The sequence below is a fragment of the Macaca mulatta genome, chromosome 19 (assembly GCF_049350105.2).
Source record: "Macaca mulatta isolate MMU2019108-1 chromosome 19, T2T-MMU8v2.0, whole genome shotgun sequence".
NCBI classification, from domain to species: domain Eukaryota; kingdom Metazoa; phylum Chordata; class Mammalia; order Primates; family Cercopithecidae; genus Macaca; species Macaca mulatta.
This window is the reverse complement of record NC_133424.1, coordinates 2,301,676-2,324,936: the sequence shown is the minus strand read 5'-3', so window position 1 is coordinate 2,324,936 and position 23,261 is coordinate 2,301,676. Positions and strand designations below refer to the sequence as shown.

At 60.8% G+C, this 23,261-nt stretch overlaps 1 protein-coding gene across 11 annotated transcripts in view; it reads left to right on the top strand.

The window, feature by feature from the left end:
* The window catches only part of TCF3 (transcription factor 3), a 46,814-nt gene extending 25,332 nt beyond the window's left edge, over positions 1-21,482 (top strand). For 3 of the 11 annotated variants that reach the window (XM_077979005.1, XM_077979011.1, XM_015122374.3), the window contains 15 exons: positions 3,050-3,117; positions 4,757-4,889; positions 7,230-7,279; positions 8,826-8,928; positions 9,017-9,186; positions 9,268-9,400; positions 9,895-9,953; positions 10,065-10,143; positions 11,179-11,252; positions 11,579-11,737; positions 11,818-11,941; positions 15,327-15,462; positions 18,331-18,554; positions 18,909-19,054; positions 19,396-21,482. In XM_077979005.1, coding sequence (XP_077835131.1) covers positions 3,050-3,117; positions 4,757-4,889; positions 7,230-7,279; positions 8,826-8,928; positions 9,017-9,186; positions 9,268-9,400; positions 9,895-9,953; positions 10,065-10,143; positions 11,179-11,252; positions 11,579-11,737; positions 11,818-11,941; positions 15,327-15,462; positions 18,331-18,554; positions 18,909-19,051 — 1,655 coding nt within the window. In that variant the 3' untranslated portion in view covers positions 19,052-19,054; positions 19,396-21,482. Of the gene's footprint in view, positions 1-3,049; positions 3,118-4,756; positions 4,890-7,229; positions 7,280-8,825; positions 8,929-9,016; positions 9,187-9,267; positions 9,401-9,894; positions 9,954-10,064; positions 10,144-11,178; positions 11,253-11,578; positions 11,738-11,817; positions 11,942-15,326; positions 15,463-15,628; positions 15,865-18,327; positions 18,555-18,908; positions 19,055-19,395 lie in introns of all 11 variants that reach the window. The other 8 variants (XM_028838652.2, XM_077979009.1, XM_015122372.3 and 5 more) reach the window with 5 other exon arrangements.
* Positions 21,483-23,261: the final 1,779 nt, after the last annotated feature.

Here is a 23,261-nt window from a genome sequence, read left to right as displayed (position 1 = left end):
CCAAAAATACAAAATTTAGCCGGGCATGCTGTTGGGCACTTGTAGTGCCAACTACTCAGGGGGCCGAGGCAGGAGAATTATTTGAACCCGGGAGGTGGAGGCTGCAGTGAGCCGAGATCACGTCATTGCACTCCAGCCTGGGTGACGCAGTGAGATTCCATCTCAAAAAAAAAAAAAAAAAAAAGAATGACGACTCAGGTCAGGTATCTGGTCCCACCCCACCAAGGAACCGGGGCAAGCACCATCCTCTTCTGAGCCTCAGTTTCCCCACTGTAGGAAAGGGACCTTCTCTGAGGGAGAACCTTCTCGGAGGGAGGCGGGTGAGGACTGGCCCAGCTCTGCAGGCCCTGCCAAATGCCAGGTGGGGGTTGGTGCCTGGTCCTGTGACTATCCCAGCCTCAGTGCAGGCCCACCCGTGCTGCAGGGGAACGAACCGATGCTTGGGAAGAGCACCTGGCCGAGGGTCTGTGGCTGGGTGGGGCTGACCTGGGGCTGTGGCTGGCATGGTGTCCTGTGTGCCGTCCCTCCTGCGGGTGACCCAGGAAATCCCCCGAGCTTTACATCCTCCACCTCCTGCGGGAGTGGCAAGTCCTGTGCCCCGGGGTTCGGGGGGCTTAGGCAGGGGTCTTGCGGGGGTCTTGCTGCGTGAGGGACTAGCAAGGGGCTCGGGGGTCCCGCTGTCGTGGTCAGCCTCCTGCCCCAGTGCCTCCGCTGTGGAATTTGTGGTTTCGTCTCTCAGTCATCCTGGGAGGCGGGATCCTTCCCGGTCTCTGGAAGCCGACAGTTTGAGGGGGGTTTCCTCGTGGTTTTCGTGGTGCGGTGGGGGCATGCGCTGCTCAGAAGCCGGGAGCTGCAGAGCGCTGGACCTGTTGCAGGGCCTGGGTGCGCACCGTGTACCCCTCAGCATTGTTGGCCAGGGGGGAAACTGAGGCCCGAAGGACTTCGGGGGACCCAGCCTTTTCTCTGGACCCTGAAGGGCAGCCCCTGGTTTTGCCCCACAGCGGGGCAGGGGTGGTCCTGTCTCACTTTGCCCGGCCTAGGACTTGGAACACAGTAGAGTCGGTTGGTGTCATGAGTAGGAAGCGAATAGTGTGAAGGTGGGGGCGGGTGTGCTTGAGGGCCCACCACCTGCCACAGGCGATTTCTGCCCATTCCCCACACGGGGTAGGTGAGGTCTGGCCCCGGCCCCCCCTGCCCTGGGTGGCCCCTGCACCCGGAAGGGCCGGTTCCCCACTGGCTGTTCCTTCTTCCCGGCCTCTTCCTCATGTCCCCAGTGGCCCCAGGGTGGGCAGGGCTGACGCGGGCAGTTCCCACGGCCCAGCCAGCAGTGCCCCGACCCCAGCCATGTCCCACCTGCCTCCCCCACGGGTGGGGCCTGGGCCATAGCCAAGCAGCTTGGAGAGGACAGGTGGGGGTCCCAGGGAGGCATGTGGGGGCATAACCTCAGGCTCCTCTGGCCTCAGTTTTCTCACCCGAGTTGCTGAGCAAGCAGCTCCTGTAGCCGGGTGTGGCCTGTGGAGTGGGTCGTGGCTGTCATTTTCCCCATGTCCCCAGGGTCACCAAGATGAGGAAATGGGAGGCAAAAAACAGTAGCATTTGTTCCAGGAGTTGGGATATCATTGAACTTTTAAAATTCAAAAACTGGAGAACTTTTTCCTGGTTCGAGAATAATGTACATTAGTCAATTGCGCTTTTCAGCCCCTCACAGCAGCCTCAGTCACATTCTGTGCCCAGTGTCAGCTAGAAGGGGATTTAAGTGGCTCAGGTGCTGAGTAATCGGGTTCCTGCTTCAGGCGAGGCTGGATCCAGGCGTCTCTGCAGCAGCCCCAGGCCCTCCACACTGGGGGCTCACCCAGGCAGTCTATCCCCTCTGTAGCCCAGGCCTTCCATGCTGGGGGCTCACCCCGGCCAGCCGTACCCCTCTGTAGCCCCCCAGGCCCTCCATGCTGGGGGCTCGCCCCGGCCAGCCGTCCCCTCTGTAGCCCAGGCCCTCCATGCTGGGGGCTTGCCCTGGCCAGCTGTTTCCCTCTGTAGCCCCCCAGGTCCTCCATGCTGGGGGCTCGCCCCAGCCAGCTGTTTCCCTCTGTAGCTCCCCAGGCCCTCCATGCTGGGGGCTCGCCCCGGCCAGCCGTCCCCTCTGTAGCCCAGGCCCTCCATGCTGGGGGCTTGCCCTGGCCAGCTGTTTCCCTCTGTAGACCCCCAGGCCCTCCATGCTGGGGGCTCACCCTGGCCAGCCGTCCTCTCTGTAGCCCCCCAGGCCCTCCATGCTGGGGGCTCGCCCCGGCCCGCTGTTTCCCTCTGTAGCCCCCCAGGCCCTCCATGCTGGGGGCTCGCCCCGGCCAGCCGTCCCCCTCTGTAGCCCCAAGGCCTCGCCTGCCCGTTGTCACTGAGCACCCCAGGGAGGTGCTTACTGGCGGAGCGCAGGTCACATGCTCATTTGTGAATGAACCCTGGCCTGAAGGCTGCATGCTGGGCACTTTGGGGGAGCCTGTGCCAGGGGAACCCAGGGACCCGTGCGCTGAACCTGATGCTGTGTGCACAGGCCCCGGGGCTCCCGCCAGGGCCCCCAGGCCTGTCCCCTGGGACAGACAAATGCCTCTGAGCTCAGCACCCCAGGGCATCAGCCCCTCAACGCCTGGAACAGAGGAAACAGGCTCAGGAAGGGCAGGGTCCTGGCCAGCAGGAAGCACGGCCCCGGCAAGCTCTGCTGTCCCCTTCCCACCCCCCCCCATGCAGGGCTTATGTGGGCTGCAAACACTCAGTGTTGACGCCAGAATCATCGGGGACCCCTTCTTGTCCCCAAGCCTGTCGCTGGTGGGCAGGAGACAGGCACACCGAGGGCAGGGCTCTGTGGGAGACGGGCACACTGGGGTCAGGGCTCCCTGAAACGGGCACATTGGGGTCAGGCTTTGCCAGCGTCCTGCCACGGTGCTCTCAGTCGTGTGCACGTACTGAGAGCCTTTGTATGTGGACACATGTCAGGCATTCGGGGGGCCCTCAGGATGCTCCTTGGGGTCACCTCCCACTAACCTTTCTTCTCCCCTTGCAGGCAAGAGCGGCGAGCGGGGTGCCTATGCCTCCTTTGGGAGAGACGCAGGCGTGGGCGGCCTGACTCAGGTGAGGGGCTCAGGCCGGCCTGGGGGGTATTTTAATTGTAAACAAATGTGTCACCCACCCTCGGTGATCTGCAGAAGCTCTCCTGGCTCAGCCAGCTTCTGTTTGCTTCCTGATAGCAATGAAACCAGGCTGGGCCTGGGCCAGGGTGGGCTGGGTGGGTGTGGACCGGGAGGAGTGGGGAAGCAGGTGAGAACCAGGGAGGCCAAGGCCTGTGGGACTGCCATGCTCAGCTGGAGGGGCTCCGTTGCCCGCCCACCTGAGTGGCAGGTAGGAAAACAGGCCACGCAGCAGGCCTTTGCAGGTGTGAACCCCCTGGGGAGCCAAAATCCTCACCCATGCTGGCCCTGGTTGTGAGGCTGGGGGCGGGGATGTTGGGGGCTGTGACCAGGAGTCACAGGGGTCCCGCGCAGCCTCCAGTCCTGGGCACTCCCAGGGTTCCTCCCTCATCCCAGGACTTCGTCTCTGTCCCTGCCCTCAGCTCCTGGCCCTCGGTGGGGCTCGGCCTTGTCACAGATGGGGCCATCTGTGTGCTCTCTGTGCCCAAGTCAGAACAGCAGCAGCCACTGTGATGGAGGGCCAGCCGGGTACCAGGCTCTGTGCCAGGGGTACACTCGTGTTTCCCCAGTCAGTCCCCACGAGGGGCCCCGGCCTACGTGCCCGTTTTACAGACAGGAATACACAGGTCCGGGGCTCCGCGTCCGAGAAGCAGAACTAGGTCTCGGGCCCTGCTCTCTGGCGTTCCCTGGTGACTCATCGAGCCCCGCGATAGCCACACAGGATGCAGGCTCAGGACAGGCCGGGCCTCGGGAGAAGGCCCTGTCCTGGGCACTGGGCCACCCCATGGGGCCACTGGATGATGACAGAGCAGATGAAATGCAGGAGTCGGTTCCGGGACCCGGCTCAGGGTGGCCCTGGCTCCCCAGGAAGAAAGCCCATTTCACACAAACACATACAGAATCCAACCGAGGGTTTTATTTTATTTTATTTTTTATTTTTTGAGACGGAGTCTCGCTCTGTCGCGCAGGCTGGAGTACAGTGGCCGGATCTCAGCTCACTGCAAGCTCCGCCTCCCGGGTTCACGCCATTCTCCTGCCTCAGCCTCCTGAGTAGCTGGGACTACAGGCACCCGCCACCTCGCCCGGCTAATTTTCTGTATTTTTAGTAGAGACGGGGTTTTACCGTGTTCGCCAGGATGGTCTCGATCTCCTGACCTCATGATCTGCCCGTCTTAGCCTCCCAAAGTGCTGGGATTACAGGCTCGAGCCACTGCGCCCGGCCCCAACCGAGGGTTTTACAAAACAAAACCAAAAAGATAGGAAGCAGCCGGGTGCACAGACGCTGAGCCACGCAGCTTTGTACTTTCGCGTCTCAGAATCCAGGGAGCAGCCCCTTGGGTTAGCCGCGCTGGCCTCTGTTTCTCAGTCTTTCGTTCTTTGTGAAGACAGCAGTGTGGGTTGCGGTCAGTCTTAAGTCGGAGAAACACGGCAGGTGTCAGACAAACTCCGCGAGCAGGCTGAAGGGGCACCGCCCACCGAGGGGCGGGTCCGAGCGGCTTCGGCCTTTGCGGTTTTCTCTTGAATGGAACAGCTTGGGGTCTGGATGCCAGCCCGGCGCTTCCTGACCACCCGCTCCCCACCAGGCTGGCTTCCTGTCGGGCGAGCTGGCGCTCAGCAGCCCCGGGCCCCTGTCCCCTTCGGGCATGAAGGGGACCTCCCAGTACTACCCCTCCTACTCTGGCAGCTCCCGGCGGAGAGCAGCGGACGGCAGCCTAGGTGAGCGGGGTCTGGCCAGGGCGTCGGGGGCTGCGGGGAAGGGGCCTACAAAGGGAGGTGGGGGGCCCCCGTTAGCTGAGGGCACCAGAGGGAGCACACCCTGCACCTTCCAGGTTCTGGCTGGACGCCAGGCGCTTGGGCCGTGGGAGGGGTGGACGGTGATGGGGGACGAGGCCGGGGCAGGCGGGGGCTCGTTACTCCCGGTGGCCCTGGCCCATGAGGCTGCCACAAACCGTTGTGGCAAAACCTGCAACGACTTGTGCACGGGGCTGATAGATTGTTCCTGTGACATGTCCAGGGAGAGGTTCCTACGAGCCTCTGGTCCCGCGGTTCCTGTGGCTGATGGGTGCGGGCTCTGTGCATGTGGTTTCTGTGTAAGACGCCTCACGAGGTGCATCGTGGTTCCTCTACACTGAGCCCTGCTGCTCACGCCTGAGCAGAACGTGCACGCCTGGGCATCCCCTGCAAGGCGCATCACAGCCTTCTGGGCTCAGGAGCACTGGACGGCACCTCGAACTACCCGGCGCCCATTCCACGCAGCGCACTCGCCAGGCGTGGTGGCACTCACCTGGGTCCACGCAGCGCACTCGCCAGGCGTGGTGGCACTCACCTGGGTCCACGCAGCGCACTCGCCAGGCGTGGTGGCACTCACCTGGGTCCACGCAGCGCACTCGCCAGGCGTGGTGGCACTCACCTGGGTCCACGCAGCGCACTCGCCAGGCGTGGTGGCACTCACCTGGGTCCACGCAGCGCACTCGCCAGGCGTGGTGGCACTCACCTGGGTCCACGCAGCGCACTCGCCAGGCGTGGTGGCACTCACCTGGGTCCACGCAGCGCACTCGCCAGGCGTGGTGGCGCTCACCTGGGTCCACGCAGCGCACTCGCCAGGCGTGGTGGCGCTCACCTGGGTCCACGCAGCGCACTCGCCAGGCGTGGTGGCGCTCACCTGGGTCCACGCAGCGCACTCGCCAGGCGTGGTGGCGCTCACCTGGGTCCACGCAGCGCACTCGCCTGGTGTGGTGGCACTCACCTGGTGTCCCAGCTACCCTGGAGGCCGAGACAGGAGGATCACTTGAGGCCAAAAGTTGGAAACCATTCTGGGCAACATAGGGAGATCCCACGTTTGCAAAAACTTTTAAAAATTAGTTGAGCATGGTGGCACACGCTTGTGGTCCCAGCTACTCAGGAGGCTGAGGCAGGAGGATGGTTTGACCCTGGGAGTTCGAGGCTGCAGTAAGCTGCGATCGCACCATTGCACTCCAGCCTGAGCAACAGCGCAAGACCCTGCCTGAAAAAAATAAGCGTGAGATCACCCACAAAAAGCACAAAAACGTAAAAAATTGTGGCTCTGAATACACCAAGGACAGGAGCCCTGTGATGCGGGAGGCGGCCTTTGTTCCGCTTTGGCTGGGCACGTGTGCGTGGGCCGCTCGACCTTTTTCCGCTCTGCCCATGTCCGCGAGTGATCGGGAAGGCGCCTGAGTGCTGATTTCCGGGTTATGGATTTTGTCCCACAGGTGGGTTTGCAAACAGCAGCCCCGAGTGGTGAGGCCTGACTGCGTGTCATAGTCGGGGCCATCTTGGAAGGAGGGTGGGGCCACGGGGCTTCTCAGCAGAGCCTTCGCTCAGGACCCATCAACTCCTCGTTTTCCAAACTGCGCATCGCAGGAGAAAACCGTCATGGTTCTTCTACATTTTTGGAGCCATGTAGATAGACCCGAGATTTTTTGTTGTCGTTGTGTTTTTGAGACGGGGTCTCACTTTGTCACCCGGGCTGGAGTGCAGTGGCACGATCTTGGCTCACTGCAATCTCCGCCTCCCAGGTTCAAGTGATTCTCCTGCCTCAGCCTCCCAAGTAGCTGGAATTACAGGCGCCCGCCACCACGTCCGGCCACTTTTTGTTTTTTTTTGTTGTTGTTTTTTTTTTTTTTTTTTTTTTTTTGAGACGGAGTCTTGCTCTGTGCCCCAGGCTGGAGTGCAGTGGCGCCATCTCGGTTCACTGCAAGCTCTGCCTCCCTGGGTTCACGCCATTCTCCTGCCTCAGCCTCCCGAGTAGCTGGGACTACAGGCGCCCGCCACCTCGCCCGGCTAATTTTCTTGTATTTTTAGTAGAGACGGGGTTTCACTGTGTTGGCCAGGATGGTTTTCATCTCTTGACCTCATGATCCGCCTGCCTTGGCCTCCCAAAGTCCTGGGATTACAGGTGTGAGGCACTGTGTCCGGCTGACCCGAGGTTTTTTATTTATGAAACGGGAATTCTGAGGGTCTCTCCTCCAGGGTGCAGGGCAGGGGCTGTTCTCATGACCGGTGGCCGGTTCTCACCCTTTTCGCTCCTAACAGACACGCAGCCCAAGAAGGTCCGGAAGGTCCCGCCGGGTCTCCCATCCTCGGTGAGTCGCACAAGGGAGAAGGGACCCCACAGTTCGTCAGCGGCAGTGCCAGGCCCCATGTCCTGGCGAAGCTTGGGAACACACATGGGGGGTGGGCCGTGAGTGAACAGGTCCCCCGCGGTTTCTGAGCCAAGATCTGCCCCAAGGCCCGAGCTCTGACAGGAGGCCGCTTCCGAGGGAAGGCAGGGAGCTCATTCCCTAGGTCCAGCCTCTGTCTTGTTCTGAGAGAAAGGCGGTTCTGGTGTCTGAGGCCCCTTTAGAAAGGGCACAATTGGGCCGGGTGTGGTGACTCACGCCTGTCATAGCAGCACTTTAGGAGGCCGAGGCAGGCGGATCACCTGAGGTCAGGAGTTCGAGACCAGCCTGGCCAACATGGTGAAACCCCGTCTCTACTAAAAATACACAAATTAGCCGGGCGTGGTGGCTGACGCCTGTAATCCCAGCTACTTGGGATGCTGAGGCAGAAGAATTGTTTGATACCAGGAGGTGGAGGTTGCAGTGAGCCAAGATTGTGCCACTGTACTCCAGCCTGAGCAACAGAGTGAGACTCCCTCTCAAAAAAAAAAAGGTGGGGGCGTGCACAGTTGGGGCTCCCTGTTACGTCCTCGTGGGTTCAGGCTGTCCTACATCCCTGCCTCCCTGCCAGGCCCCGCAGATGGTCTAGGCTGCTGTGCCACACTCCTGCGGTCTCATCTCACTGGAGGGGGCGGCAATTTGCTGATTCCCCGGCTCAGTAACTACCAACCACCCTCTGCCCAGCCCGCGTGCTGGCCCCAAGAGCCCTGGGCATACGTCTCCTCTCCCCTCGGGCTGACCAGCTCCCCACAGGCCCGGGTTTAGGGTTAGAGTCAGGCTGGTTTCCCAGGCCAAAAGCGTGTTCAGGCTCTGCTCCCAACAGTACCGCTCCCCTCCTTCCCCGGGACACACTTTCTCTGCCCTGAAACCGCCCCCCAGTGTCTTACAACATCAGGCCCACCCAGCACACTTTCTGCTGCAGCACAGGGGCAAACGTTACCAACTGGCCCCAGCCCCACAGTCCAGGCAGTGCCAGCCAGTCAGAGTTGGCACTAATCGCAGATCCCTCTTCCTGTTACTTTAGCCAAAGATGAATGTTGCTCTGGGGCTGGAGGATTGATTCCAGCTGGGGAACAAGGGAGAAGAATGGGATGGGGGTGTTGGAGCTGGGGTTTTGACGGATCAATAGGTGTTTTTTGGATTAAGGAGGAAAAAGGCTTAGTAGGCAGAGCCAGATCCAAGTCCTCAGGTACAAAGGTCAGAAGTTCAGGGAGGCAGGAGGTGGGGGCTGGAAAAGGAGCAGGAGAGAGAGAGACAAGGACACCGTAAGAACCTCAGATTGGGCTAAGGGACTGGGATTTACCCAAAACGGGGGTGGTTTTACAGGGAAGGGAAACAGGGTGGTAAATGTGCTACCAGGAGAGGGGACAGGAGGCCAGGCTTAGTGAGGCCTGCAAGGTGTGTGGGCTGATGGACCCCGCGCAGCCCCTCCGTCCTGACTGTGCACCCCCCACCACCCACCCGCCCACAGGTGTACCCACCCAGCTCAGGTGAGGACTATGGCAGGGATGCCGCCGCCTACCCGTCCGCCAAGACCCCCAGCAGCGCCTATCCCGCCCCCTTCTACATGGCAGGTACACGGCGGCGGGGGGCTCGCCAGGGATGGTGGGGCAGGGCCAGGGTTCCCCACCCGGCCCCCGCCTTACCAGTTCCTCTCCACAGATGGCAGCCTGCACCCCTCAGCCGAGCTGTGGAGTCCCCCGGGCCAGGCAGGCTTCGGGCCCATGCTGGGTGGGGGCTCATCCCCCCTGCCCCTCCCGCCTGGCAGCGGCGCCGTGGGCAGCAGTGGAAGCAGCAGCACGTTTGCTGGCCTGCACCAGCACGAGCGCATGGTAGGGCCCGGGGCAGGGGACGGGGTGGGTGGAGGGTAGCAGTGCCTCATCTAATCCACCCTCCTCCTGCCCGGCCCCCAGGGCTACCAGCTGCACGGAGCAGAGGTGAACGGTGGGCTCCCGGCTGCATCCTCCTTCTCCTCGGCCCCCGGAGCCACGTACGGTGGCGTCTCCAGCCACACGCCGCCTGTCAGCGGGGCCGACAGCCTTCTGGGTATGGCCATTCCCTGGGATGCGGCCTCTCCGAGGGGACACTGAGCTCCAGGCAGGGCCTGGGTGGGCTCAGTTGGGGGCTGGCGAGGACTCCACGGGGGGGCGCAGGCACGTTTGCTGACCCTGAGAGCGAGCTGTCGTCAGTTCACGTTGTCCGCTGTCGGTAGGGCCTGCCGCGTGCACTGGGCTTGGGATGTCTGGAAACAGCTCTTTAAGGCGCGGCTTTCCCGCCGTACAGCTGGGAAACAGGCTCAGAGAGGGACACCCAGGCTTGGAGAGGGGCTCGCTCACCCAGGGTCCCCTGCCAGTGGCCTATCCCCAGTGCGTCACCTCTGCGGAGGCCGGTTCCGGGGGGTCAGACAGAAACCGGAGCCGAGTCAGGCTGCTCTCCCCAGCGCAGTGGTGTCTGTGCGGGACGGCGAGACGCAGGAGAGCTTGCCGTCGGTGGCGGCACCCAGGCTGGGCTGCGTGGGCCTCACCTCTCTCCACCCACAGGCTCCCGAGGGACCACAGCCGGCAGCTCCGGGGATGCCCTCGGGAAAGCACTGGCCTCGGTGAGGCGTGGGGCACGGGGGGTGAGGCGTGGGGCACGGGGGTGGCCAGGCAAGTGGCCCGAGAGGCCGGCCCCTGATCTCCCGTCTCGTCTCTCCCGGTCCTACTCGCAGATCTACTCCCCGGATCACTCAAGCAATAACTTCTCGTCCAGCCCTTCCACCCCCGTGGGCTCCCCTCAGGGCCTGGCAGGTCTGTGAGGGTTTGGGGGGACGGGGGAGGCTGCTTCTGGTGCCTGCTCGTTGCTGGGATGGGCAGGCAGGTGGGAGGGAGCAGCTCACCCCCAGGGGCCTGTGGCATCTCTGGTCGGGAACTGACAGTGGAAGGAAATCCCTTGTGGGCTTGTGTTCCACTGGGCAATCCAGGAAGTCCGCCTGGTGGAGGCAGTCTCCAAGCCAGCCCTCCAAAGCTATGGCGCATAACCAGGCAGTGAGGGAGGGCTGGGAGGTGGCGTCCGGGTTAGGTCACAGCACAGGCAAAGCCAGGAGGCAGAACCTGGCAGTTCACGCAGCATGAACATGAGGGGACACTGGCGTGCCCAGCAGCTCCCAGATGTGATGGGGCCAGCGGCGCCAGGGCTGTGGCCTGGACTCTAGAACATGTGCATGTTGCTATTTGCTCACCCACCGGGTATTTATTAGATACTGGCTGTGTACCCTTTGCGGGACTCTGGCCCGGGGGGCAGACCCTCTTATCCCTGTGAGGATGTGCCTGCTTATTGGCAGGGGGTGGGGGGCAGGTGCAGGCGGAGTGGGAGTGAGAGCTGGAGGTTTCCAGAAGGTCTGGGTGGTTAAAAACACCCGTGAGTCCTCACCTCTGCCCCATGGGAAGCGCCAGGAGCCCTCACTTCACCTGGGCCTGTCTGGTCCCACCTGGAACTTGCCACTTCCCTGCCTGCTGCTGGAGCCCGGAGTGGGTCAGCCAGGGTGGGGCGGCATGGGGAGGAGCCCCGGCTGTGTACTGCCGCTTTACCCCCTGGGGTGGGGGGTTGGATTTTGTAGATGGGGAAACAGGCTCAGATGGGAACGGCAGTATCCACTGGGCACCCGGCATCCCTGCCTGGCGGGGCTGAGAGCTGCTTTGCGTCGGTGTGGGGTGCCCCGGAATGGCCGTCGTGGGCATCACCAGAGGCTGGACAGGCGGTTCATGAATCCCTCCCCACAGGCATCAGGCCGTGCTCACACCCTGCCCCTTGCACCCCATTCACATGCCCCCACCCCCTTCCAGGGACGTCGCAGTGGCCTCGAGCAGGAGCCCCCGGTGCCTTATCGCCCAGCTACGACGGGGGTCTCCATGGCCTGGTGAGCGCCCACCCCGCCCTGCCCCACCCCGCCCCGCCCTGCCCCACCCCGCCCCGCCCCACCTTTCCCTGGCAGAATGTGCAGGACAGATGCCCCTTGAGAAGGAGAAACGTTTTAGTTAATCTCTCGTAAATAAGTCCCAAGCTGCAGTTGAGGCCTCGTGGCCACCAAGGCACACACATTTTGAGCTGGTCCAAAACACAGCTTCTCGGGGAAGGGGAAGACAGGACCACCGGCCACCTGCATGCGGAAGGGACATGAATGGGGTCCTGTGGGGTCCCGCAGCCTGGACCCGGGCCCCTCACCACCCATCCCCCACCCTGCAGCAGAGTAAGATAGAAGACCACCTGGACGAGGCCATCCACGTGCTCCGCAGCCACGCCGTGGGCACAGCCGGCGACATGCACACGCTGCTACCTGGCCACGGGGCGCTGGCCTCGGGTTTCGCCGGCCCCATGTCGCTGGGCGGGCGGCACGCAGGCCTGGTGAGCACCGGGCGAGGGTGGGGCTGGGCAGTGGGCAGGGACCCGGCTCCCCCTGACGCGCCCCTCTCCCACGCCTGCAGGTTGGAGGCGGACACCCTGAGGATGGCCTTGCAGGCAGCACCAGCCTCATGCACAACCACGCAGCCCTCCCCAGCCAGCCGGGCGCCCTCCCCGACCTCTCACGGCCTCCCGACTCCTACAGCGGTGAGCCCTTGAGCTTGGCACTGTCTGGTCTCTGGTTCCAGTTGGGGAAACTGAGGCACTCCCATGCTTGGAGTCAGGGTGGGAACCCAGGGCAGGTGCGGTCACCGTGGGGGTACCTGATGACACAGGCGCCCCAGTCAGCAATTTCAGGAGGGTGGGTGAGACCAGCGGGGCCAGCGTTGGCCCTGGGTGTGTGAGGTGGACGGCTCTGGGCTGCTTCTTCATCCGCCTGCTCCCACGTGCCATGTGCCTGCCAGTGTTTGGCACTGGGGAAGGGGGGCAAGGGGTGCAGCAGGATGACCCTGCCTTGGAGAAGACAGACCAGGAGCTCGCTGTACAGCACAGGTGCCAGGGAGAATGAACGAAGTGGCCGGAGTGGGTTGGGGGTTTTGTATGGCTTTGAAGATGGTGGCCCTGGAGGCAACAAGGTGATGTTTGGGCAGCGTCTGGGAGGAGGTGAGAGTAGGCAAGTACCTGGAGGAGGAGGGTTTCAGGCAGAGGCCCTGGGGATGGACTGCTCCTGGGAGGAACAGCCAGGAGACCCATGGGGTTAGAGCAGAGTGAGGAGGGGGAGAGACGGAAGGGGGAGGGCAGGGAGAGGAGGGCAGGTCAGGTCATGCAGGGCCCGATGGGCTACAGGGAGGACTTGGGATTTCACCATGAGAGAGGTGGCAGCCATGGAGGGCTGCAGGGTGAGGAGAGATGGGACCTGACCCAGGTGCTCACAGACACCCTCTGGTGGCTGCTTGGAGGACAGACCATGAGTGGCACCCGGAGACCAGGGCAGAGGCCACAGGGCTGGTCCAGGGGCCTGGGAGGGGTGAGCAGCAGGTGGTCCCTGCATCTCCGGAAGGCGGGGCCCCCAGGATTTGTGACGGACCCGACTTGAGGTTGAGAGGAGGCAGTGTGGCTCTGGGATTTCTGGCCCGAGCTGTGGGTGACACTGGGGCTGGGAACCCCGTAAGGAAGGGGACAAAGGAACGGACTGGGGACAAATCTGGACCTGGGCCTGGGGATTGTTGAGCGTCTCAGACACCCATGAGAGACCCAGGAGAAGGCGGGGTCATTGTGGGCCCTGTCCTGGCCCCGTCTCCTCCACCATCCCAGGAATCCTGCGTGCCTTCCAGTCAGCCTTTCCAAGTACCTTGATTTTATCACCCCTAGGCCAGGGCATCTCACCCCAGCAGCTCTGCCCCCAGAGGACACTGGGTGATGCCTGGGGACAGCTGCAGTTGTCAGAGCTGAGGGGGGGCTCCTGGCATGGAGTGGGTGGGGACCAGGGATGCTGCTTACCACCCTGCAGTGCCCGGGACGACCCCGTCCCAGAGAAGGGTCCGGACCCACAGGTCAGCAGTGCCCGGGACGACCCCGTCCCAGAGAAGGGTCCGGACCCACAGGTAGGCAGTGCCCAGGACGGACCCACAGGTTAGCAGTTTCCAGGGGTGGCCCCAAGCTTAGTCTTTTGCCTGCAGGTTCCCCTCTGGTTCTTTCCTGTCCTTCACTTCGTGTACTGAGGCCTGGGCTGGTCCTGGTGGCTGGTGTTGGCCAGTTGCACCAGAGTTCACTGTTGGGGGTGGGTGCATTTCTGAGGCTCCCCCTCAGGGTACGGGGGTCTTGGGTTTGGGAGCTGGTTTGCTCCATGTGCGCCCTGACTCTGATTCCTGGACTCCCCGATCCCGGGTTTTGGGGGTGGCCCAGGTCGTGCTGAATGCAGAGTGGCCGCATGCGTTTGGGGTAGCTGTGTGCCCTTAAGCCATATATTTTGCTGTTATTGTTCTTGAGCTTCACGAACACAGCATCCCGCTAGCATGTTCTTTACACCCCAAACATGGTTTGCTGGCTCATGTTGTGTATGGGGTACGTGTGTGGTGCAAGCGGCTGGGGTCTCATTTTGAGTGCACCGTTGACCCTGGCCTGGGCGTGGGGCACTAAGCCATCCCAACATCATGCTTTCCTGCCAACCTGCTCATCAAGGGTGTGATACACCTGTCGTCAGTTCAGAGGAAAGACTGATGAATTATTTTCCATAGCGGCCAACTTGCCCTCCCACAGACAAAATTTTGAATGTTCAGGTCTCTCAATTTCGCTAGCTGACTGGGTATGAAAGGGTAGCGCATCACAGCCTTAATTTGCATTTCCTTAATGTCTTGATGTGCTGAAGCGGACTTCCATGTGTTTCTGGGCATGTGGTTTCATTGTCTATGAGATGCCTGTTTGAATACCTTGCTTATTTTTCTACTGAGCTCCTTTCTTTCTGTCCTTTCCCATTGATTTGTCAGAGGTTTTTGTATGTGTGGGAGATCACCTCCTTGTTGGCTACGTCTGTGGAGGGTGTCTTCTATTCTTTGGCAAATGCTTTTATTTGCCTGGTATCTTTGCTGATCAGGAACTCTCAACTTTGATAAAAGTTAAGCTTACTGATTTTTGTTTTTTCTTTTTTTTTTTGTTTTGAGACAGGGTCTCATCCTATCACACAGACAGAGGGCAGGGGCGTGATCACAGCTCACTGTAGCCATGACCCCTTGGCCTCAAGTGATCCTCCCACCTCAGCCTCCCAAAGTTTGGGATTACAGGCATGAGCGAGCCACTGTGACTAGCCTGTTGTGTTCTTTTAAAAGCAGCTCTTTGAGCACTTGTTTGGACAGCTCTTGGACTAAAATGAGAATGACACATATTAGCATAGCATCTGCAAAACATGACGTGGAAATTCCTGAAGTGTTCCAATTTTTTTTTTTTTTTTTTTTTGAGACGGAGTCTCGCTCTGTCACCCAGGCTGGAGTACAATGGTGCAATCTTGGCTCACTGCAACCTCTGCCTCCTGGGTTCAAGTGATTCTCCTGCCTCAACCTCCCAAGTAGCTGGGATTACAGGTACCCGCCACCACACCCGGCTAATTTTTTATATTTTTAGGAGAGACTGGGTTTCACCATGTTAGCCAGGATGTTCTTGATCTCCTGACCTCGTGATCCACCCACCTCGGCCTCCCAAAGTGCTGGGATTACAGGTGTGAGCCACCATGCCTGGCCGAAGTGTTGCATATTTTTAAATCAATGATTGAAACAATTTCCTTCTCCAAAAAACCAGAGCATTCTTTTAGCATTTTAGGAGATTCCTGCCCCTGAGTTACTGCAGAATTTCTGCACACTTTGTTCCAAAGGTGGTAAAACTCTTTCCTTTTCACCTTCTGGTCCTTAATCTGTTTGACATTGGTAGCTACACATGGCGTGAGGTAGGGATCCAGTTCTGGTTGTTGGTTTTTTGTTTTTATTTTTGGCAAATACCTGGTTTTTCCAGGAAAGCCCAAGCCCCTCACCACAGGAGCACAGAGAGATATGTCATTGGCCCTGGAGGCCGATGCAGGCCCCTGACCCCAGGCCTGTTGCAGGGCTAGGGCGAGCAGGTGCCACGGCGGCCGCCGGCGAGATCAAGCGGGAGGAGAAGGAGGATGAGGAGAACACGTTGGCGGCTGACCACTCGGAGGAGGAGAAGAAGGAGCTGAAGGCCCCCCGGGCCCGGACCAGGTGCCAGCCCCCACCTCGGCCCTCCCCACCCCTACCCCATCAGGAAGCACATGTGCACAGGCCACACACACACTGCACCCACACCGGGAGGCCGTCGGCGGGCCCCACGCTCGTCCCCCAACCTCACTGTCTCCCTCTGGCCCCCTCCCGGCGCCCTCCCCCGTAGCCCAGACGAGGACGAGGACGACCTTCTCCCCCCAGAGCAGAAGGCCGAGCGGGAGAAGGAGCGCCGGGTGGCCAATAACGCCCGGGAGCGGCTGCGGGTCCGTGACATCAACGAGGCCTTTAAGGAGCTGGGGCGCATGTGCCAGCTGCACCTCAACAGCGAGAAGCCCCAGACCAAACTGCTCATCCTGCACCAGGCCGTCTCGGTCATCCTGAACTTGGAACAGCAAGTGCGAGGTCAGTGGGGGCGCGGGCCACCAGCGTCCCCGCAGCGCCACCTCCCTCGTGTTCCTGCCCTCGCTCTCCTTCCCTGCCCGCCTTCCTGGAGCCAGCCCTCCCTCTGCAGCAGTTGCCTCCTTGCAGTGACTGTGCCCTTCACCCCCCCTGACCGCACCGCCATGACTGTCCCCTCCTGACTGCTGGCCCTTCTCCCTGTTTGCCTCAGCATCTCCTCCACCGTGGGAGGACTGGACTCTTTCTAGACTCTTAGCCCTGCAGGCCTGGGCTCTGTGGCTCAGAACTACATCTTCCGGCTCCCAGGGCTCCCACCTGCCCTGGTCCTCCTTTTGCGGGAAGCCCAGAACCCAGCTCACAGAGGCCAGTGTCCCCCGAGCCCAGAGACAGGAGCTGGTGTGCAAACCACCCTGGCCCCTTCCCCTCGAGCAGATGCCACGCAAGGCCACATGAGCCCGTCCCCTGCCTCTGACTCAGTTTCCCAATCTGAAGGTGGGTGTTAATCACCCCATTTCCCAGGGCCAGGGGGATGAAGGATACAGACAGACCCTGCCCCCACCCCCGGATGTGAGCTGACTCCTTCCCCGCTGCTGGTGGCTGCTTCCTTAACTCCTTCCTCTCCTGGCCTGCACCCCGTTAACCCTTTCTCTCCTGCAGCACTGTTGCTGGGACCGGAGCCAGAGTCCCGGCCCGGCCCACCCACTGTCCCCTCAGCTCTAAGGTTTCTGAGTCTCCGCAGCCATGTGTGGCACGCCTCGCGCCCCCCAAGCCCGCCTCTCTGCTGTCTGCCTTCCGCTCTCCCCTCCATCCCGCCCGTCCGTCCCTTTGCTTCCCGTGGCAGCCCCTCCTCACCTCGCACTTGCTGCCCGAGCACCGGAGCGGCTGGGCTGCAGCCTCAGGGCGTTTCCTCCCCCAAAGCCCCCATCAGGGCTTGCGGGAAGAAACCAGACCCGGGAGCACGCAGCCCCTGGTCCTGTCAGTTTGGTCTGTGCGCTTGTCCTGGGCTCCAGGGGCCGCCCCCGCCACCTGGAGGGATCCCCTCAGGCCCCAAAGGCAGAGTGGGCAGGCAGGTGGGTGAGGCAGCCCCCTAGAGCCTAAGACAGGGCAGCAGGCATGCTGGGCACTGGGCCAGGCCTTTGCCCATTTCATCTTCACCACAACCCGCAGCAGTGGGTGCCTTGATGGGGACCGGCATCCCTTCTACTGAGCAGGAAGCCGGGGAACAGAGCCAGAGAACAAAGCGAGGTCACCCGTGCAGGGCCATGCAGCACGGAGGCCTGGGCCGGGACCCGCACCCCCACGGCGGCAGCAGCAGTGCCCGCTTGCCGGCTGCATGCTGCTTGGCAGGAGAGGGGGCTCAGCCTTGGGCCTGGCACAGAACAGGTGCTTGGAACTTCAGAGCTGCCACTGCGACCATTCACAGTGGCAGTGACAGCAGGGTTCCTGGAGGCCTCGGGAGCCAGTGTTCCCAGCCAGGGTCAGGTGCTACAGGGAAGCCTCATCTTGGGGCAGCCGGAGTTCACTGTAGGGGGCAGGCGCATTTCTGAGGCTCCCCATCAGGGTGTGGGGATCTTGGGGGATGGGAGCTGGTGTGCTCCATATGAGCCCTGCGTCTGAGTCCTGGACTCCCTAGTCGTGGGTTTTTGGAGTGGCCCAGGCCTTTGCCTGCTGAGCCTGTGTCTTCAAGGCACCCTCTGTCCACAGTGGGTCTGGCCGGGCCTTGCTGTCCATCACCCCGCAAGCAGCTGCTCTGAACGGGGAAAGTCATCATCTTGGGAGGGAAAGAGAGAGAGAGGAGCAGGCACTGGGCCCCACCCCCACCCCTAGCCCTGCCCTGGGGCCCACAGAGTGAGCAGGGTCAAGGGAGAAGCAGTTACCCAGTGAGGGCCCAGAGCGGGAAGCAGAGCCCCACCTCCCTCCACAGAAACGTCTGGGAACAGTCAGACCTTGGTTCTTCCCGGGTGTGACCACATCCACAGCCTCCCCTAGAGCTGAGTCTGAGGGCACTTGCACCTGGGCAGCCAGTCGCGCACACAGGCGCCCGCCATGGGTCTCTGCTGCATTCCAGGGAGCACATTCCCCACGCACACAGAGGAGCACATTTTCATGCATGTGGCAACACACAGCAGCATGTGAACCTTCAGTGCTGCCCACACCACCACCAGCCATGTGCTTGCACTGCTGTGCCCAACACTAGCCGTGTACCCTCACTGCTGCCCACACCAGCACCAGCTGTGTACCTACACTGCTGTGCCCACACCAACACCAGCTGTGTACCTACACTGCTGTGCCCACACCAACACCAGCCGTGTGCCCGCACTGCTGTGCCCCACACCAGCTATGTACCCGCACTGCTGCCCACACCAGCACAAACACAAGTAGCTGGATACCCTCTCCACAACCCAGCCCCGCCCTCCCACCCAGCCCTGGCCTGTCACTAACAGAGGCCTCGGTGCTGTGACCCAGCAGTACGGAGGAGGTGCTGTCCCTGGAGGAGAAAGACCTGAGGGACCGGGAGAGGCGCATGGCCAATAACGCGCGGGAGCGGGTGCGCGTGCGGGATATTAACGAGGCCTTCCGGGAGCTGGGGCGCATGTGCCAGATGCACCTCAAGTCGGACAAAGCGCAGACCAAGCTGCTCATCCTGCAGCAGGCCGTGCAGGTCATCCTGGGGCTGGAGCAGCAGGTGCGAGGTAGGCTCCCCGGCCAGGGCGGCCCCAGCACCCTCTCCCCTCCCCACACCCAGCAGCAGATGCCGGGGTCCTCCTGTGCTTGCCGGCCCCGGGCTCTGTCCGTGTCTCTCTTTGTGACTGGATTCAGACCCAGTGACGTTCCACAGACACCGTCTGATCCCACTGTCTTCTTTACAACCCCCCATCCCATCCCCCCAGCCTTCTCAAGGAAGGAGGTGAGAGCCGGAAATGCAGGAGACCACACGTGGAGCCCTGCCCCCATCCCGTCCTCCCCGACATCCTACCCCCCACTCCCACCTCACATCTTCCTCCTCCCGGGGACCGTCTCCCACAGAGCTCTCCTCCTCCCCCCAGAGCGGAACCTGAATCCCAAAGCAGCCTGTTTGAAACGGCGAGAAGAGGAAAAGGTGTCGGGCGTGGTCGGAGACCCCCAGATGGTGCTTTCAGCTGCCCACCCAGGCCTGAGCGAAGCCCACAACCCCGCCGGGCACATGTGAAAGGTATGCCTCCGTGGGACGAGCCACCCACTCTCAGCCCTGTGCGCTGGGCCCAGAACAGCCACTCGAGACCCCAGGCTTCGTCCACGTCCACACCTCACACACCTGTTGTCAGCATCGAGCCAACACCAACCTGATGGGGTTCGGAGTGATGGGGGCGACCAAGGTGACGCTGGGTCCAGGAGCTCCCTGGGACCCTGGCCCACCCCTCCCTGGCCTCGCTCCCCCTGTCCTCGAATCTCAGCCACCGTGTCACCCTGTGACTTGCCCCGCGGATCCTGAAACTGCGTCTTGGCCCCGTTGCCTGGGCTGACAGGACCTTTTTTTTTTTTTTTTTTTTCCAGTAAGCAAAACCTGACAGCGAGCAACAAAACACACACTTTGTCAGAACAGAAAAAAATGCCTTAACTATAAAAAGTGGAGAAATGGAAACATATCACTCGAGGGGGATGCTGTGGAGACCTGGCTTATGCTTCAAAAGCCACCAGCAAATTGTGCCTAAGCCTAATATTTTTTTTAAGGAAAATAAAAAGAACATTAGTTATAAGATTTTTTTTTTTTTCTTCTTAATGTAGATGAAAATTAGCAAGGATGCTGCCTTTGGTCTCTGGTTTTTTTTTTAAGCTTTTTTTTTTGCATATGTTTTGTAAGCAACAAATTTTTTTGTATGAAAGTCCCGTGTCTCTCGCTATTTCTGCTGCTGTTTCTAGACTGAGCATTGCATTTCCTGATCAACCAGATGATTAAACGTTGTATTAAAAAGACCCCGTGTAAACCTGAGCCCCCCCGCACCCCCCCCCGGAAGCCACTGCACACAGAACGGGGACAGGTGGGGGTCTTTTGTTTTTTTGATGTTGGGGGTTCTCCTCTTGGTTTTGTCACGTGGAGAGCGATGTGGAGAGCGATGCGTGGGCGTTCCCTGATGCAGGCGCCTTGGGGCTTCCCTGCCGCATCCTCTCCCCTCAGGAAGGGGGCTGACCTGGGCTTGGGGGAAGGGACGTCAGCAAGGTGGCTCTGACCCAGGTGACCCTGCCAAGCAGCTCTGGCCCCCAGGGCTACTCCACACGATGTCCTCCCCAGGCCCCCATAAGCTGCTCTCCCTTGGAACCTGCACACCTCTCCGAAGCGGGGCATGTTGTTGGGACCAGTGACCCCTGGCATGGGGACCACACCCTGGAGCTGGGTGCTGGGGACCTTCCTGGACACCCTGTCCTTCACTCCTTTGCCCCAGGGACCCAGGCTCATACTCTGAACTCTGAGGGGACGCGGCTCAGGAGCCAGCACAGGACACCCCCACCCTACCCCAGCATGTCCCCATTACACCAGAGGGCCATCGTGATGTAGACAGGATGCCAGGGCCCTGGCCGGTCTCCCGCAACGCTGGGAAGCATCCCTGGGCCTGGGGCCATACCTGCTGCCCTCCCTCTGTGGGGCCCAAGGGCAAGAGTGGCTGGAGCCGGGAGACTCTGCTGATCTGAGCCCCACGAAGGCCTTGGGCTGCGCAACCCGGCTGCAGAACCAGCAGGGTGGCCCCTCGGGCCCATCTGTGTCCTGTGTCCCAGCACCCAGAACTCTCTCCAGGTCCCCTTTTCTGGTCTCTTGCCATGAGGGTAACCAGCTCTTCCCAGCTGTCTGGGGACTGTCTTGGGTTTAAAACTGCAAGTCTCCTGCCCTGAGATTCCGTTCACTTCCACACAAACTAGGGTGATGGTCATGGTGGCACCCAGGTGTGGGCTGGGCTAGCCGGGCACCTTCATGTGTTCTTCATGCCCCTCCCTGCACTGAGGCCTTGTGGACCCCCGGGCTGGCTGTGCTCACCCCGGCAGCAGGTCAGGTGTCTGCCCCTGTGCCACCCCTGAGACTCCCACCGTTACCCCCAGGAGAGCCTGGACTGCCTGACTCCCCTCCCCAGACTTGCTGGGGAGCCTGGGCCCCATGGCAGATTCAAGGGAAACCGCGAGGCCAGCTCAAGGCCTGGGATCTGCCCCCAGTCCAGGCCAGGTGGAGCGGAGGGGCTGCCTGCCACTCCCCCTTCTCTGTGGTTCCCCCTGCGCCCTGGGGATTCGGTCTCTTAGGGAACCTGCCTCTGTCTCCCTCTTGTTTTGATCCCGGCCCTGCCCCTAGGTCTGGGTGGGCAGTGGCCCCGTAGCCTCTGGAACTGCGCGTCCTGCATAGAATTTAAACGAGATTCACCCGGCGCCAGGAGGGAGAAACAGCAGTGTCGGGGAACCACAATTATGGGGGGGGGGGGTGTGCTCTGAGTGCCTCAAGATGGTTTTCAAAAAAATTTTTTTAAAGAAAATAATTTTATACGTGTCAACACAGCTGGCTGGATTATTGGGACTTTTAAACGATCCTCTTTAAAGTGGATTCAGAGACCTGTCCTGTATATAACAGCACTGTAGCAATAAATGTGACATTTTATAACGAAGCTCTGCAGTCCCTGGATTCTTTCTGGTGTCACGTGTTTAGGAAGGGAAGTGGGGGGCAGGGTCAGAGGTCTTGCCCTAAACTCTCGGCCCCTGACGTTCACCTTGGTGGGTGCAGCGAGGACTGTGGTCTGCCCTGTGCACTGGGCCTCCTCGAAGTCACTCCTCACTCTGAGGGGCCCGCAGCTCCCCTGGCAGCTGGGAACCTGCACCTGTACCCAGGGCTCCAGGCCACCTGGAAGCAGGATTGGCTTCCGGAGAAAAACACCTCCCTGGGGGCTGCACTTGGGCGCATCCAGGACCTGTGGTCCTCCCAGCCCGAGGGCTCCCGATCTCCCAACGTCCCCCCGGGCTGTTGGAACCCACTTCACTGCCCCTTCCTGCTCCCGAAGTCTGAGCCTGTCACTGCCCCTCTGGAACCTTCCACGGCCCCCTGTTGCTGGCAGCATCAACTCCGCACTCCTCAGTGGGGCATTCGTGATGTCCTCCACAACCGGACACCCACAGAACCATGGACAAGGCTCTCTGGGGGGAAGAGGTGTGGCAGGACCCGTCGGGACGCTGCTCATCCTAAAGCGCCCACCGGCATCTGCTGTTGTGCCCAGAGGCTTCCCTGCTCCATCTCTTCGAGGACACAGCTGGACTGCCCTGGTCCCCTGTGGGGCTGAGGTGGGAGTGCCTTCCTGGCCACTTGAGGGGGGTGGCCCCCAGGAGAGAGCCCTTTAGTGCACAAGTGCCTGAGGGAGAAAGTCAAGCACAGTGACTCATGCCTGTCATCCCAGCACTTCAGGTGGCTAGGGTGGGAGTATCTTCTGAGGCCAGGAGTTCCAGTCCAGCCTGGGCAACATAGTGAGACCCCATGTCTATTTTTTTTTTAAGGGAAAGAGAGTGGCCAGGAGTTGACAGAAGGTGCTGAGGGAGCCCTGTCCACCACTCAGCACCCAGCTCGCCTCTACATTCATGCTGGAAAACAACTTTTAAAACATGCATTGGCCAGGCGCGGTGGCTCACACCTGTCATCCCACCACTTTGGGAAGCTGAGGCGGGTGGATCACTTGAGGTCAGGAGTTTGAGAACAGCTTGGCCAACATGGTGAAACCCTGTCTCTACCAAAAATACAAAAATTAGCTGAGCATGGTGATGCATACCCGTAATCCCAGCTACTTGGGAGACTGAGGCAGGAGAATAGCTTGAACCCAGGAGGCGGGGATTGCAGAGATCCGAGATTGCACCACTGTGTTCTACCCTGGGCGAGAGAGGAAGACTGTCTCAAAAAATTAAAATTAAATTGGTTGTGCCTGGTGACACACACTTGTAGTCCCAGCTACTTAGGAGGCTGAGGTGGGAGGATCACTTGAGACCAGGAGCTTGCGGTGGCAGTGAACTGTAATTGTACCACTGCACTCCAGCCTGGGCAAGAGAGCCACACCAGACCCTGTCTCAAAAAAAGGTGGAGGGGGCATCCAGATGGTCCAACAAAATAACAAAAACCGGCTCAAGAAACAAAAAGGAAGTTCTATGTCATGTTGAATGGCTTCAGGCACAGCTGGATCCAGGCATCATTACAAATCTCTCTCCATCTCCCAGCTCTTGTTTTTATCACTCTCACTCTCTGGTGAACTCTTTTTTTTTTTTTTTTTGAGATGCAGTTTCACTCTTGTTTCCCAGGCTGGAGTGCAGTGGCGTGATCTCGGCTCACCACCGCAACCTCCGCCTCTCGGGTTTTCAAGCGATTCTCCTGCCTCAGACTCCCGAGTAGCTGGAATTACAGGCATCCGTCA